The sequence below is a fragment of the Mus pahari genome, chromosome 12 (assembly GCF_900095145.1).
Source record: "Mus pahari chromosome 12, PAHARI_EIJ_v1.1, whole genome shotgun sequence".
Taxonomy (NCBI): Eukaryota; Metazoa; Chordata; class Mammalia; order Rodentia; family Muridae; genus Mus; species Mus pahari.
This window is the reverse complement of record NC_034601.1, coordinates 78,668,996-78,682,938: the sequence shown is the minus strand read 5'-3', so window position 1 is coordinate 78,682,938 and position 13,943 is coordinate 78,668,996. Positions and strand designations below refer to the sequence as shown.

General features: G+C 41.2%; 2 protein-coding genes across 5 annotated transcripts in view; one reads left to right on the top strand and one right to left on the bottom strand.

Annotated features, from left to right (window-relative positions):
• Positions 1–361: 361 nt before the first annotated feature.
• On the top strand, positions 362–11,073 carry Cct8 (chaperonin containing TCP1 subunit 8). The gene is made up of 15 exons (XM_021210111.2): positions 362–502; positions 1,907–1,997; positions 2,583–2,662; positions 4,357–4,506; positions 5,148–5,328; positions 5,438–5,499; positions 6,868–7,005; positions 7,772–7,950; positions 8,768–8,834; positions 8,906–8,993; positions 9,075–9,190; positions 9,533–9,604; positions 9,704–9,868; positions 10,124–10,243; positions 10,866–11,073. Exons 1-15 carry the CDS (start codon positions 443–445, stop codon positions 10,941–10,943), a joined length of 1,647 nt encoding a protein of 548 aa, XP_021065770.1. The 5' UTR covers positions 362–442; the 3' UTR covers positions 10,944–11,073.
• Usp16 (ubiquitin specific peptidase 16) overlaps positions 11,016–13,943 on the bottom strand; it is a 30,585-nt gene continuing 27,657 nt past the window's right edge. For all 4 annotated transcript variants that reach the window (XM_021210109.2, XM_029544326.1, XM_029544327.1 and 1 more), the window contains exons 16-18: positions 13,317–13,403; positions 11,975–12,131; positions 11,016–11,880 (exon numbers count right to left, since the gene is read on the bottom strand). In XM_021210109.2, the coding sequence (XP_021065768.1) occupies positions 11,756–11,880; positions 11,975–12,131; positions 13,317–13,403 (369 nt within the window). In that variant the 3' untranslated portion in view covers positions 11,016–11,755. The remainder of the gene's footprint in view (positions 11,881–11,974; positions 12,132–13,316; positions 13,404–13,943) is intronic.

Below are 13,943 nucleotides of genomic sequence, written 5' to 3'. Positions count from 1 at the left end.
GGCGTTTACACGGGCGAGGGCGGGCGAGCTTGGAGAAGAAAAGGCTAGCCTGTCCCGGTGCTGGATCTGCAGGATTAAGTGCAGGTCTTCACTTAATCACTTAAGTTTAAGACGTTGGGTGTCCGCCACCGAAATGTCACAAGCCAAACGTCCTAAGCAGAGTTTACTCCTTAACTTAGGACAAGGGACACGAATGGGGCATGCGCGCTCTGGGTTCGGCCCGATCGTCCGATCTGATCGGGAATCGGCAGATCCGGTCTGTCTGCTGGAACCTCTGGTTCTCGCGATGCTTCAGAGAAGCTGCGGGTTGAAGGGGCGGGGCGACCGGACGTAGAAGGACGTGAGGCGGCGCCAAGGCCCGTTCCCGGCAGGCAGTGCGGGGCACCCCTTGCTTCCTCGGCGTCTCGGAGCGAGCGCGTGAGCGGTTGACTGCGGGCGAGCCATGGCGCTTCACGTCCCCAAGGCCCCGGGCTTCGCCCAGATGCTCAAGGATGGAGCCAAAGTAGGTAGCGTGGAGGGACTGTGCGGTGGGAGGGCTGTGGGCGCCCGTGGGGCCCGCGACAGGCCTGCGGGCGGGCGGGCGGGCGGGCGGGCGGCCGCGCCGCGATCCGGGATGGAGAAGGTTCTAGAAAGGGAGGCGTGCTCTGGATGCCGGCTCGCTGGAACCCGTGGGCAGCTCTGATAGTCCCCCGGCGGCTTCGAGCTTGCATCCCACCTCTCCACGCCCCTGTCGGCGGAATGGAGCCCACGGGCGCCGCCCTGAACGCGAGCTGGCGTTGCGGTTAATGGACTTGGACGGAATTGGTAACGGGTTGGAGGGCCGGGGACTGTAGGATGGAGATGCCACGAGTCCCGCCTAGTAACTCCTGGGCCTGCTCTTGGTTGCTTCCTTCCAAAAGGTAATCATCGACCATCCAGACGCGTCCGATCCCCACTGTTTTGCTAAAAACCCACCTCTGGATGGTCTGTTTCCTTTACCTTTTCTGAATTGAGACCAGGAGACGGAGCCGAAGGCTCTGACTGTCTTTTCACTCTGACTGTCCGATTTCATAGCCTTCAGGATAAGTGAAGCCCCACCCCAGATCGAATAGTGTTATCCCTTAAGCCGTAGTTTCGGGAGTGATTTTTATTTTATTTTATTTTTTTAAACGGTCACACTGCTTAGGGAGCGATTTGTCTTGAGTTCCCCAAGCTGCCAGATAACGTTTGCTTTGTCTTCCATGTTTCTACAACTTGGAGAAGGAGATAAGCGAATTGAATTTAAGGTCTATGGAGGAAATAGCGGATCCTTAGCAGTATAGAGAGCCAGCTTCCCCTTTGTAGTGATAACTTGGCATACTGAATGGATGTCAGGGCTGAATGTAAGGTAGTAAGTTCTGGAAATGATAGTTAACCTTTTGAGGGGTGGTCATAGCTCCCATTTTCCATCTTTTCCTCCATCACTCAGATGAAGGAAATGATTCAAGGATTTCTGTCACAGGCTAGCACTTCAGCACAAAGATACTTTGTGTAGATCAGTACTGATGGGGACTATAGTGAGTACAAGTTTTTTAAGTACCCCCCTGTCCCCCAAATTTAGGTTAAAAGCTAGTACTAGTAGGCTGGGATTGTAGTTTAATGGTAGATTGCTTTCTTGTGTTCAGTCCCTGGAGAAGGCAGAAGGAAGAATAGTTGTTATTTACCTAGGTGAGTAATCAGTAGGAGCTGCTGATTATCCCATTATTTTACAGATAGGAAAGCTAGCCAGGCCCAGTGGCAAGCTAGGGGGAAACAGGCTGTTCAGACGCCGTCTGATGAGTGCCTGTGTGGTCCTGGCTGCTTATTAGGAGCATCACCAACAGAGGTATCCTGCAGTAGAGAACTCGTAAGTTCATTATCACACCTAAGCAGACATTTTCTTTTTCAGCATTTCTCGGGATTAGAAGAGGCTGTGTATAGAAATATACAGGCCTGCAAGGAACTTGCTCAGACTACTCGAACAGCATACGGACCAAATGGTAATAACCAAGTTGAAGCTGTGTGGTATGACTGTGAGCCACTCATTTTGTCCTGCGGGTGCTAGTGTATAGAGCAAGCCTTACATGTTGTTTATGGTCAGTGGCGTTGATGTGCCTCTCACTTTTGTCAGAAATTCAGCTTTCTGGGAAAAGAGAAATTAGAAATGCTGTTGTTACCTGCTAGGTCCTAGGGAAGTTCAGCATCCTCACTAAGCGGCATAGTTCTTTATTGTGGAAAGGCCCAGCAGGCTGAAGAAAATAGCATAGCATAAGGAGACCCTTCCTTCCCTTAAACCACCAGTTGAATTAGAGATACACAGAGATTACCGATGAAACCAAATGTGTTTCTAACCATATTATTTATAGTGTTAATTCCTATTTATTGAGCACTTCTTACATGCTAAGTATGTGGGTGTTTAGTCAGGGGAAGCACATGGGGCTATGATGCTGTTCTAAACAGATAGTGTGTTCCGGGGGTTAAAAGTCAGTATGGCTTCTTGCCTATGTTTTCCTGGGTTCTTTGGGAGAATATTTGAATAATAATGAAATCTTTTTTTTTTTTTTTCCTTTGCAACTACTTTTAAGGAATGAATAAAATGGTCATCAATCGCCTGGAGAAGTTGTTTGTGACAAACGATGCAGCGACTATTTTAAGAGAGCTAGAAGTAAGTTTTTTTGAAACCCATCAAAAACCCATGACTCCAACATAGGCGAAACTGTATTTCAATTTAGATGATAAAAGGCCGTTTCTTCCTTGTGAAGATTTATAAGTGACCTTTCTGGGTTTACTGTTTTGGCTATTCAAACTCTTACGTTACTTGTGTATGGATGGGTTGTGGAGTATTTCTCTGATAGTGATCAGGTTTATTATTCTGTAGATTGATTGTAATATGGATTCTCCAGTAGTATAAAACAGCGGGTAAATATCGATGCTCTGTTTTACATAACCGTTTGGCAGTTTCCTTTTTTCCTGAAGTTTTGTTGTCCAAGAGGATGTGGAATAGATACTTAGAGCAGGGTAAGAGGACTGTGACGCCCACCTCTCCCCCATTAGACCTGTGCTTTAGTATCGGAGGAGGGTGTAAGTATGTGCTTTAAAGAAAATGAGAAAAATTCACATTTCTCTAACACCTTAAAGAATATGCTAAGGAAAAATTGACCTTCACGGAATACTTGTGGAGAGATTTTTCATGGTAAATGAAATGAGGAGGGTTAGAGCTGAGTGCAGACTGCTCTTGTCCCGTTCCCAGCACCCACATCAGGCAGTCCACACACAACGTGGAATCCTAGTTCAGAGGGACCCGCCACCCCCTTATCGTCTCTAGGCACCTATTCACACATAGACACACACACACAAATAAAAATGACTTAGAGGGTGAATTAGTCTTTGATTTGTAAAAGCGGCCTGGGGAGGTAGTTCAGTGATACAGCGCTTGCTTAACAAGCACAAAGCCCTAGGTTCTGTCCCCATTACTGAAAATTTAAATTGAAGAGTATCTAAAATTAATTCCTAAGAACTTGAGAATTTTGTGGCTTTTTAAAAATACTTTCAAGTTTGGTTGTAGGTGCTTGTCTAGGCTTCGATTCCCAACGCTGTATAAAGTTGTATAAAAAGTGGCTTCTGCATATGGTCCCAGAACTCAGGAGATGGAAGAGGCAAAAGGATCAGAAGTTCAAAGCTAGAGTCTGAGCTGCATGTACTATCTCAGAGAGAGAGAGAGTGTGTCGGTCATGTGTTCCTTTTGATTTTTTTTTTTTTTTTTTAACAAGAGCATGTTTAGAAATATAAATGGTACTAAAACTGCCTCTGTTTTATTTCTTGTAAAAACTTTGGCTTGTTTTTGAGACAGGGTCTCTGTGTTCAGGATGTCATGGGCTGGCTTGGAACTCCAGATCCCCTCCTGTCTGTGCCTCCTGAGTGCTGTAATTAAAGGTGTGCACCAACAGGCCTGGCAAAACATCGTTTAACCGTTTAAAAGCCAATATGTGGAGAAAATTGGCAACATAGTGTATCAGACATGAAGTGGTGGGTGAGAATAAGGGATGATGCTAAAGTTTTATGCCAAGTAGATAAGATGATAGTCACCACACCAGCTTCTCTTCTAAAGTCTTAAGTTGCTGAATTTAACAGTTGAAATACTTTATTTTCTAAGTTAGGTATAATTGTGGCACTTTTTTTGTCAGAAGGGTGCTTTGAAATGATTTTATTTGCACTGGTGAGTTTGTGCTAACAAGCCATAATTTAACATACTTGAAACTGTGGAACGAACTGGTCAGGTGGCATTTGCCTGCCATTAAGGAACTTAATGACTATGTTGCTTCAAGTACAAGACGCTTTCCTTTATGTCCTTTATATCAGGTGCAGCATCCTGCTGCAAAGATGATTGTGATGGCCTCTCATATGCAAGAACAAGAGGTTGGTGATGGCACAAACTTCGTTCTGGTATTCGCTGGGGCTCTTTTGGAACTAGCTGAAGAACTTCTGAGGATTGGCCTGTCAGTATCAGAGGCAAGTATTCATCTTGTACTTTAATTATATTTGACTACTTGTGTGGTTTTGCTTAAAGCTTAAAATTCAGGACTAGATGGGTAACAGCACTCGTGGGCAAGCACAGGGACCTGTATTCAAATCCCTAGGACCCGTGTAGTACTCAGTTATACCTGTAATCCCACACGGGGAGGAATGAAGACGGGAGCATCGCTGGAACCTGCTGACCAGATTGAGAGAGTCCGTCTAGTCAGAGATAGAGCAGGATACCTGATAGCCACTGTACATGTACATGCCTGGATCTTCCTATGGGCTTACGTTGTACGTATGTGTTGTACCTATTCCCATATGTGTACGTTTACTATAAACAAGTAAATGATTTTAAAATAAGCTTTGAATCTACTAGTAATAACACTGAGTAGTTTCCATTTTAGGCATTGGCCATGTGCTTCACGTGAGTGTGTCCTCTTAAGTGATACATGTTAGAGTAAGGGCTGACATTTGTGTTGTCATCAGAGCTGTGTAGTCAATAGCTATTGGTTCTGCCATGCATGTCTGCAAACACTTGCCATCTTATGTTGAAAATACTCACATTTGTTGGATTACCAGAGTAAGTCATGTCAAAGTATGTCTACTAAAAATTATTTTTCATCACGGTTTAGGTAATATCGGGGTATGAAATAGCTTGCAAAAAAGCTCATGAGATTCTTCCTGAGTTGGTATGTTGTTCTGCCAAAAACCTTCGAGATGTTGATGAGGTGTCCTCTCTGCTTGGAACCTCCATCATGAGTAAGCAGTACGGCAGCGAGACGTTTCTGGCCAAGCTTATTGCTCAGGCTTGTGGTGAGTAATATAGGTAACAAAAAATAATCCAAAATGCACTGATCACTGAGATGTCTTCTCTGTGGTCTAAAAAATATGTTTTTGTTTGTTTGTTTGTTTTCCTTGACAGTATCTATTTTTCCTGATTCTGGCAATTTCAATGTTGATAACATCAGAGTATGTAAGATTCTGGTAAGTTTCAAAAAATATATACCATATCCAACTAGATCTTAGAAGGGGGTGGTGGTCTGCAGTCGAGGGGCTTTGACCCAGAGCCTGAGCATGCTGGGAAAGTCCTCCGCCATGAAGGCACAGTCCCATTCCAAGATCAGTTACTTTGCCCTGCTTCAAAGTTGTTCTGTTCTTTTCTTAAGACTTAATTTATATCAAGTCTTTTTGCCTGCATTTATGTCTTTGTATCATGTGCATAACAGTTGCATGGAAACCAGAAGAGGGCATCAAATCTGGAACTGGAGGTACAGATGGTTTTGAGTTACCTTTTAAGTGCTGGAATCAAATCTGGTTCCTCCAGAAGAGCATCCAGTTCTTAAACACTGAGCCGTCTGTACACCCATAAATTTTACCCTATGTTTTACATTTAGTGCTTCTGTCTAAAAGCTATTTAGTTGCTCTTTCATAATTAATTCTGCTACTGCTGTGAATAATAATGTAAATATCTGATAGGTAACACCCAAAGGAGTTGTGACCCACAGATTGAGAACTGCTGTTGTTCTCTTTTAAAAGTATATTTTTTTGTGAAGTCATCTTTTCCCAATACATAGGGAAAACGAGGCCAGAGAAATGGCTCACATTTGAAACCATCTTTTTCTACTCTTTCTGTAGTATTAGCAATTCTACTTAGTATATTAGTGCCAAGTGCTTGGTGACCAGGCAGATAAACGACTTGATTGCTGTCTGCCTTTGCTTGCCGGCACGCTGAAGCGCTTCCTTCCACAGTAGCGCTTGCAGCCGTGAGAGTGGGTTGTTTATGCCTACCACCCGATCACCATAGCCTTGCTGTACAACTCTAGATTAAAATTTAATGACAGTGTTGCTGTGTTGCCAGTCTTAGTACTTTGGCTCTTTCGCACCCTTTATTTCCCCCACTTTCACCCCCCATCACTAGGAAAGAAAGAAGGAGATCCTTGAATCTAATTCTTCTTTGTTTGTAGCTGGTGTTTGCTACTTTTTTCTTCCCCTGCTTCACCCCCATCACTAGATAGGATAGAAGGGAGAGAAATAGAGGTCCTTGAATCTAAATTTCTTCTTGTTTCTTCTTTGAGCACATCTGTTACAAACCACAGCTGACCTCCTCTATTGGGGGTCTCTCTTCCTCGCTCTCTGGCTCTAGCTTTTATACACCCTCTGAAAAGTTCCCAGAATTCAGAGCATCACACAGTCACAGAAGCTATCTGCAGCTGGCAAAACCATGCCCCTGCTAGAGGCAAATCAGTCACACACCCCCACACCTGGGATGAAAACAAAAGCGTAGAATATTTCTTTGTTACTTAAAGAACCCAAATGTTCTGATTCCTCGCTACATTGAATTTGACTCCTTAGGGCTCTGGTGTTTATTCATCCTCAGTATTACATGGCATGGTTTTTAAGAAGGAAACTGAAGGCGATGTGACATCTGTCAAAGATGCAAAAATAGCTGTGTACTCTTGTCCGTTTGATGGCATGATAACAGAGACAAAGGTATGTGACTTGAAAAGGACATTTGGGTTGCTTTTTCCATTAATGTTTATTTTGGGTGTGGGGTTTGCTCTTAAGCAAACTGAAGATTACAGAATTGTTTGTTCAGACCATGAATATTTGCTTGAGCTACTAAATAGTAAACTAAAAACACTTTGTGGTGGCAGTATTTTTATTCTTAACTGTAGCTCTTTGTTAATACTCTGAGCATCTTGTATGCTCGTGGGACCACTTTTTGTGAATGTTGACATTCTCTTATACTTTTAAGAATGCTAATCAATTTAAACATGATAAATCGGTCTTTAAAACTATATGTTTTAGATTCATCAGTAGCTAGCTAGATTCATGGCAAATAATCTTGGCAGATTCAAGTTATTGGTTTTACAGAATTGAGGGGTTGTATAGCCATGCTTCAGGGAAAATGTGAGGAGAAATTGTTTTGGTGATACTGATTGTATTTGAAAAATATATATATATAATATATATATTATATATGCCTGACATTTCTAAAGGAAATCTGTCCCTGTCACATCGCAAATACATTTGCTTTGAGACGTGGGAGTGTAGGGAGTGAGGTCTTCATTTTATACACTTTATAATTCTATACGTGAGGATCTTTTAACAAGTACGTGTATTTTGCTTCATAATAAAACATGTATTTTCATGATTTCTCTCAGATCTTTAAATTATTGGGCAAAACATTATCTTACAACTTTGAATACCAAAATTGTGAAAGGTTTTAAAGGGAAAGATTTTGCTTGCTTTTCAGGGAACTGTGCTGATTAAGACTGCTGAAGAACTGATGAACTTCAGTAAGGGAGAAGAAAATCTTATGGATGCACAAGTAAAGGCTATTGCAGGCACTGGTGCAAATGTCATAGTAACAGGTGGCAAAGTGGCAGACATGGCTCTTCATTATGCTAACAAGTACAATATCATGTTGGTGAGGTAAGCAGTACTGTAAATTGGTTCTTGGTGCTTTGTACATTCAATAAACTGAGATATTAGATCAAACAGCAAAAGGATTTATATAGGAGGGAGAAGTGAACTTTGCATTTAAGCAGCGGGGTCCAAGGAGCGGTGTGTAGATGTTACTTAAGCAAGGAGGAGACCGCATTCTGGGCAAAAGGAATAGCGTAAGGGTTAAGATGTGAATTTAATGAATTGCATATCAGCTATAGTATGGATCAAGAAAACTGCCTTTTCATTGAGGAAGACGCTTGGGGCACATTTTACTATCTAGCAGCCAATCAGATAGACACAGTAATATCCCTGCTCTTCCTTACAGATGGTGCAGTTGCACCTGTATACTAGGTTTGAAGTCTATCGGGCTACACCTTAATTTGTAGAATAATGCTGTAAACGTGTACTTTGTCTGAGACAGATTCTTGCTGTGGAGCCCTGGCTGACCTGGAACTCACAGTGTAAATTGAGTTCCGCCTGTGTCTCCTCCCAAGTGCTGAGACTAATAAAATCGTGTGCTGTTGCACTGGCCTCAGTTCTTGTATCTGTAGATGGCATACGCTTCAGATGCCATAGGCATTGCTGGCTAGTTCGTTACATTCACAAAGTCAGTAATCAGCTCTTGGCTTCCTAATTCAGTGCAATAATGAAGAAGGTGAAAGCAGTATTTCTTGCTTGCTGGCCATGTAGACTAGCCTGGCCTATGAGATCTGCTGGTCTATGGCTGCTTGGATTGTCTGGTTTATTTGCTATTCTCTACATTTTATGTTGTTATGACTAAATCAAGTTTTTCTTTTTGAAGACTGAACTCAAAGTGGGATCTCAGACGACTCTGTAAAACAGTTGGTGCCACAGCTCTTCCAAAATTGGTATGTATTTTGGAAAACAAAAGATGGGTGAACACATTTGAATTTTTACTACAAGGATCATTTTTTTGTAGACTCCTCCCGTCCTAGAAGAAATGGGACATTGTGACAGTGTTTACCTCTCAGAAGTTGGAGATACACAGGTGGTTGTTTTTAAGCATGGTATGTAGTAATGGTGAGGTGTGCTTTATATAGTTAGGGATTTGTTTTCTCTGATTTAATCCACAAATTATTTATTGGCAGAAAAAGAAGATGGTGCCATTTCTACTATAGTTCTTCGAGGTTCTACAGACAATCTGATGGATGATATAGAAAGGGCAGTAGATGATGGAGTTAATACTTTCAAAGTTCTCACAAGGGTCAGTATTTGCAATTTCAGAAATTTGTGATTTCTTGAAAATGGTAGACTTAAACATGAGAACATCAAGATAGGTGGTTCTAACATCCTGTCAGTTGCTAATGAATGTTACCTTCAAAAACTATTGTACTAACTAAACGGTGACAAAGCTACTCCAGAGTGAGGACTGTCGTCTACCATTGCTGAACTGGCAGTGCTTTACTGCTGGGTTCCTAGTCTCCGTGTTTGAAAGTTTGATGGAGTCACTTGATTTCACTAAATTTTGCATAATGGTGCCTACTGAAAAACTATAGTCTAAAGATTAAATATTCCACTTTGTTTTTCCCATTTTGTTTTTAAATAGGATAAGCGTCTTGTACCTGGAGGTGGAGCTACTGAAATTGAATTGGCTAAACAAATCACATCATATGGAGAGGTATAAGTCTTTTCTATATAAATTGCCTTTCTGGCCATTCTTTTTTTTTTTAAAAAAAAAGTATTTTAGAAAAGCATTGACAAACACATTTTGTTTTAGACATGTCCTGGACTTGAACAGTATGCTATAAAGAAGTTTGCTGAAGCATTTGAAGCTATTCCACGGGCACTGGCAGAAAATTCTGGCGTGAAGGCCAATGAAGTTATCTCTAAGCTTTATTCAGTACACCAAGAAGGAAACAAAAATGTGGGCTTGGATATTGAGGTATCTTTAAGATTTGACTTTTTTGTGTGTGAATATACACTATATATAGAAATACACTGCGTGTAACGGTAAAACTGGTGCAAAATAGAGGTTTGATTTTTTTACAAGTAGCTCTAATAATTGGTATTTACTTAATCTGATAGAGGAAATTTTAGTTTTATTGACAACTTTGGAGTGAGGGTATAGTTTGGTTATCATTTAGGAGCTTTGTAAGTTTTTCATGAGTAAGGAATTAACTTAATTTTGTTCTGACAGGCTGAAGTCCCCGCTGTAAAGGATATGTTAGAAGCCAATATTTTAGATACTTACTTGGGAAAATACTGGGCTATTAAACTGGCAACTAATGCTGCAGTCACTGTACTAAGAGTGGATCAGGTGAGTGAAAATGTAATCTTTACAGCATCAGGAGGCAAAAGCAAGCAGATCTGAGTGCCAAGCCATCCTGCTCCACAGAACAAGACCTTGGCTTAAAAATGAGTTTACTTTTCAGGTTAGGGAAGGTGGCTCAGATGGGAAAGCTTACCCTGAAAGCATGAGGACCAGGGCCACAGGCATGGTGGTGCATCTGTAACCTCACTGCTTGGCCTAGAAGGGCTAGAAACAGGCAAATCCCAGGACAGTACAGTAAAAATTTTTGGCAGTTTTAAATTAGCCAAGACCATTTAGACATGGGGTGTGGGGGCTTGGAAGAATGTAAGTTTAATATGATATGAATATAGGTAGGGTACAAAAGGGAAGTGCAGATGGTAAAGCCCTGAGGCTAATTTATTATAAGCACTATCAGTGAAATCCCTAATTGTTTCTGGAAGGAAAGACAAGGATATGTTAATTTCTCTGCTTTGCTGAAGCATAGCTTGAGACAGTAGGAATGTCCCTTGCTTATATTGAGATGAAGACTGTTGATAAAGTGGTTAACCCTCATACACACACGGGGTTTGTGGTTCTTACCTCCACAGGTAGAAGTTTATTGTACTTAACATGGGTTTTTGTTATTTAGATCATCATGGCAAAACCAGCTGGTGGGCCCAAACCTCCAAGTGGGAAAAAGGACTGGGATGACGACCAGAATGACTGAGGAACTTGTCATAGGTTAAGAGTTGTGTTTGTAGAGTAGAACTTACCCAGTGTTTTCTTATTTTTCTTAAAGTATTTGTGTTTGTACTCTGCTGGGTGGTACAATAAACGTGTTGCTGTTTAATCATTTACATGCCTGTTCTCAGTGTATATCTGGTTTGCTACAACCATCATGCCATGTCTTATGTTTGGGAAAGACACTTTTTAATCTGTTGTTTACATTTCCAAAGTTGTTCCCCCAATCCCATGGCCTTGAAAATCTTTAAGCTCCAGTGACCTGATACCCTGGCTTCTAAATATTTGTTTGTCATATCCCATAGTGAACAAACAAACAGTTCAGACAGTGTCCTGATGTACAGCTTTTCAATACTGGCTGAGCCACAGAGTTCATGCGCACACACCTGACACCAAGATTTCACATCGCTCCCAGTCACTGCTGCTGTAAACAGTCTTAATCTCAGCACTAGAATAGTAAAACATGGTGTTGCCAGTAGTGGATACAGTAATAACAACTTAAAATCTAATAAAACAAGTTTTGGCAATATCAGTTTATTGGTGTCTCAAGAACTACCACCCAGTCAGATTAAGCACAGAACTTTAGTTATTCAATTCCTTCCTAAAGTTGAAACTAGAAAGAATAAAAACCAGTATGCTAATACAAAACTGCTGTAAATTATTTTGCCTGTATTTAAATAAACATGATTTTTTTTTGTCATTTACTTAGGTGAACATGATTTATAGTTTAACTTTTTATTGTTATAATAGCCAGTATAAAAGCCATAGGTGTATTTCCAGAGAAAGCATTTTTTGTTATCACAGTATTCTCTCATAGAATAGGAGATACGCTTGTGAATTTAGTACTTTAGTTATAGGCACAGCTTGCACATGTGTATCGCTGATGTGAAACCACTGCCCTTTGGTTGATTCCATTTCACAATCTGTCAGGAAATACAAAAGGAAAGAGTCAGGCTTCTATTATTTTTTTGCTTTGGCATAATAGGCAAAATGTGTATATAATCCAAGATAACTTACCTTGTGGAATGTCACCATGAAGAACAAGATTGGAGAGATGACAACTTGGAGTCCTCTCCTTCGCATAGGCAGTGTAATGCCCTGACCTCATAGTACCACTGTGTTCAACAACTCCGTATAAGGAATACAGTACTCTTGTACTTTCTTCAGCAACGTTCTTAAAAATATATAATCCAGTGTTATTGTCCCATTATACACATGTCCTTGGTAAGACATGTTTCTTGACATAAAACTCCTCCTCCTGCTTGAAACCCTATGTTCTGTGTGCTGTAAAACGACTGCTAGTCTCTGGCAAGAACTGCCCTGTTTCATACCATCACGTCCCATAGAAGGCGGCAAAATAATTTTGTCTGTATGGTGGTTTGAATGAGAATACCCCTTGTAGGTGCCTGTGTTCAAATATTTGGTTCCCAGTAGGTGAAACTTTGGGAAGGATTAGAATGTGTGGCCTTCTTGAAAGTGTGTGTGTGGGGGGGGGGGGGGCTTTGAGATTTCCAAAGTCTACTTCATTCCCGGTTATTTCTGTCTTCCTCATTGGTTGTCTCAAGCTGTGAGCTCTCAGCCATGCCTGCCTGCCATGTTGCTGACCATGATGGTCATAGACTAACCTGAAACTTCTAAGTCCCAAATAACCCCTTTTTTATACATTGACTTACTTGGTCATGGCATTGTATATCAATTGAAAAGTCACTTTAAAAAATCTGAAATAACCTAATCTTCAAAATGATTTATTATAGATCTTGAAATTATAAAGGTGTGGTGGTTTGTATATGCTCGGCCTAGAAGTGGCACTATTAGAGGGTGTAGCCCTGTTGGAGTAGGTGTGTCACTGTGGGTGTGGGCTTTAAGACTCTCATCCTAGCTGCCTGGAAGCAGTCCTCCACTAGTAGCCTTCAGATGAAGATGTAGACCACCCAGCTCCTGTACCATGCCTGGCTGGATGCTGCCATGATGATAACAATGGACTGCACCTCTGAAACTGTAGGCTAGCCACAATTAAATGCTGTCCTTATAATAGTTGCCTTGGGGCTGGACAGTGGTAGTGTATGTCTTTAATGCCAGCACTCGGGAGGTAGAGGCAGGTGGATTTCTGAGTTTAAGGTCAGCCTGGTCTACAGAATGAGTTCCAGGACAGCCAGGGCTATACAGAGAAAACCCTGTCCCCCTCTATAAAATAACTCTAACCAATCACTTTTATCATTGAGCTGCATCCCATCCCTTCTTCAAAAATAATACAATTTCATATTTAATGTGAAATATCAGAAGAGGTATTTGATAGGTCATGATTTCTCTTAAACATTTTCCTTTAAAAACAAACAAAAAAAAAACCACTTTTACCTACCTTACATTTAAGGGTACAAAAAGGAGCCAAATCTAAGATTTCTGGAAATTTTATGTGTTTGTTAACTTTGCGCAGGTTAAAACCAGCCTAAAAAAAAGGGGGGGATGACAGATTGAGTTCTTTTCCTGTCCCTTCTGATGCCCACGAACCCCCGCACACCCAGCCCCGGTCCCCCTTCTACAGAGACTTTCCTTGTCTTGTTTCTGGCTAGTTTAGATTTTTCTTTAAGTACTACACATTCCCAAAAAGTGCTCTGGTGAGATTTCCCTGATTCTCCTTAGTCACCCCAAATACCGAATTGGGTCAGAGATTGAGTTCCTAAAATTCAGCAATAGCAGAATTTTTTTTCTTGAAACACATAGTCTAACCATGCTTACACAACTTCCAGTAAGACCCAACCAATTGGTCAAGCCAATACTTGACCAATAAGAGGGAACATGTCTATAAAATGAGAATTTCCAAGTTGTAGTAATATATCAAATCTTCCAGAAAAGAAGATCCAGTCACAAAATTATGAAAATCTAATATATGTCTTTTTATTAAGATATACTACATACACATTTTAGCAGTAAACTGGTATTTTTCTTTTTTTGTTGTTGGTTTTTCGAGACAGGGTTTCTCTGTGTA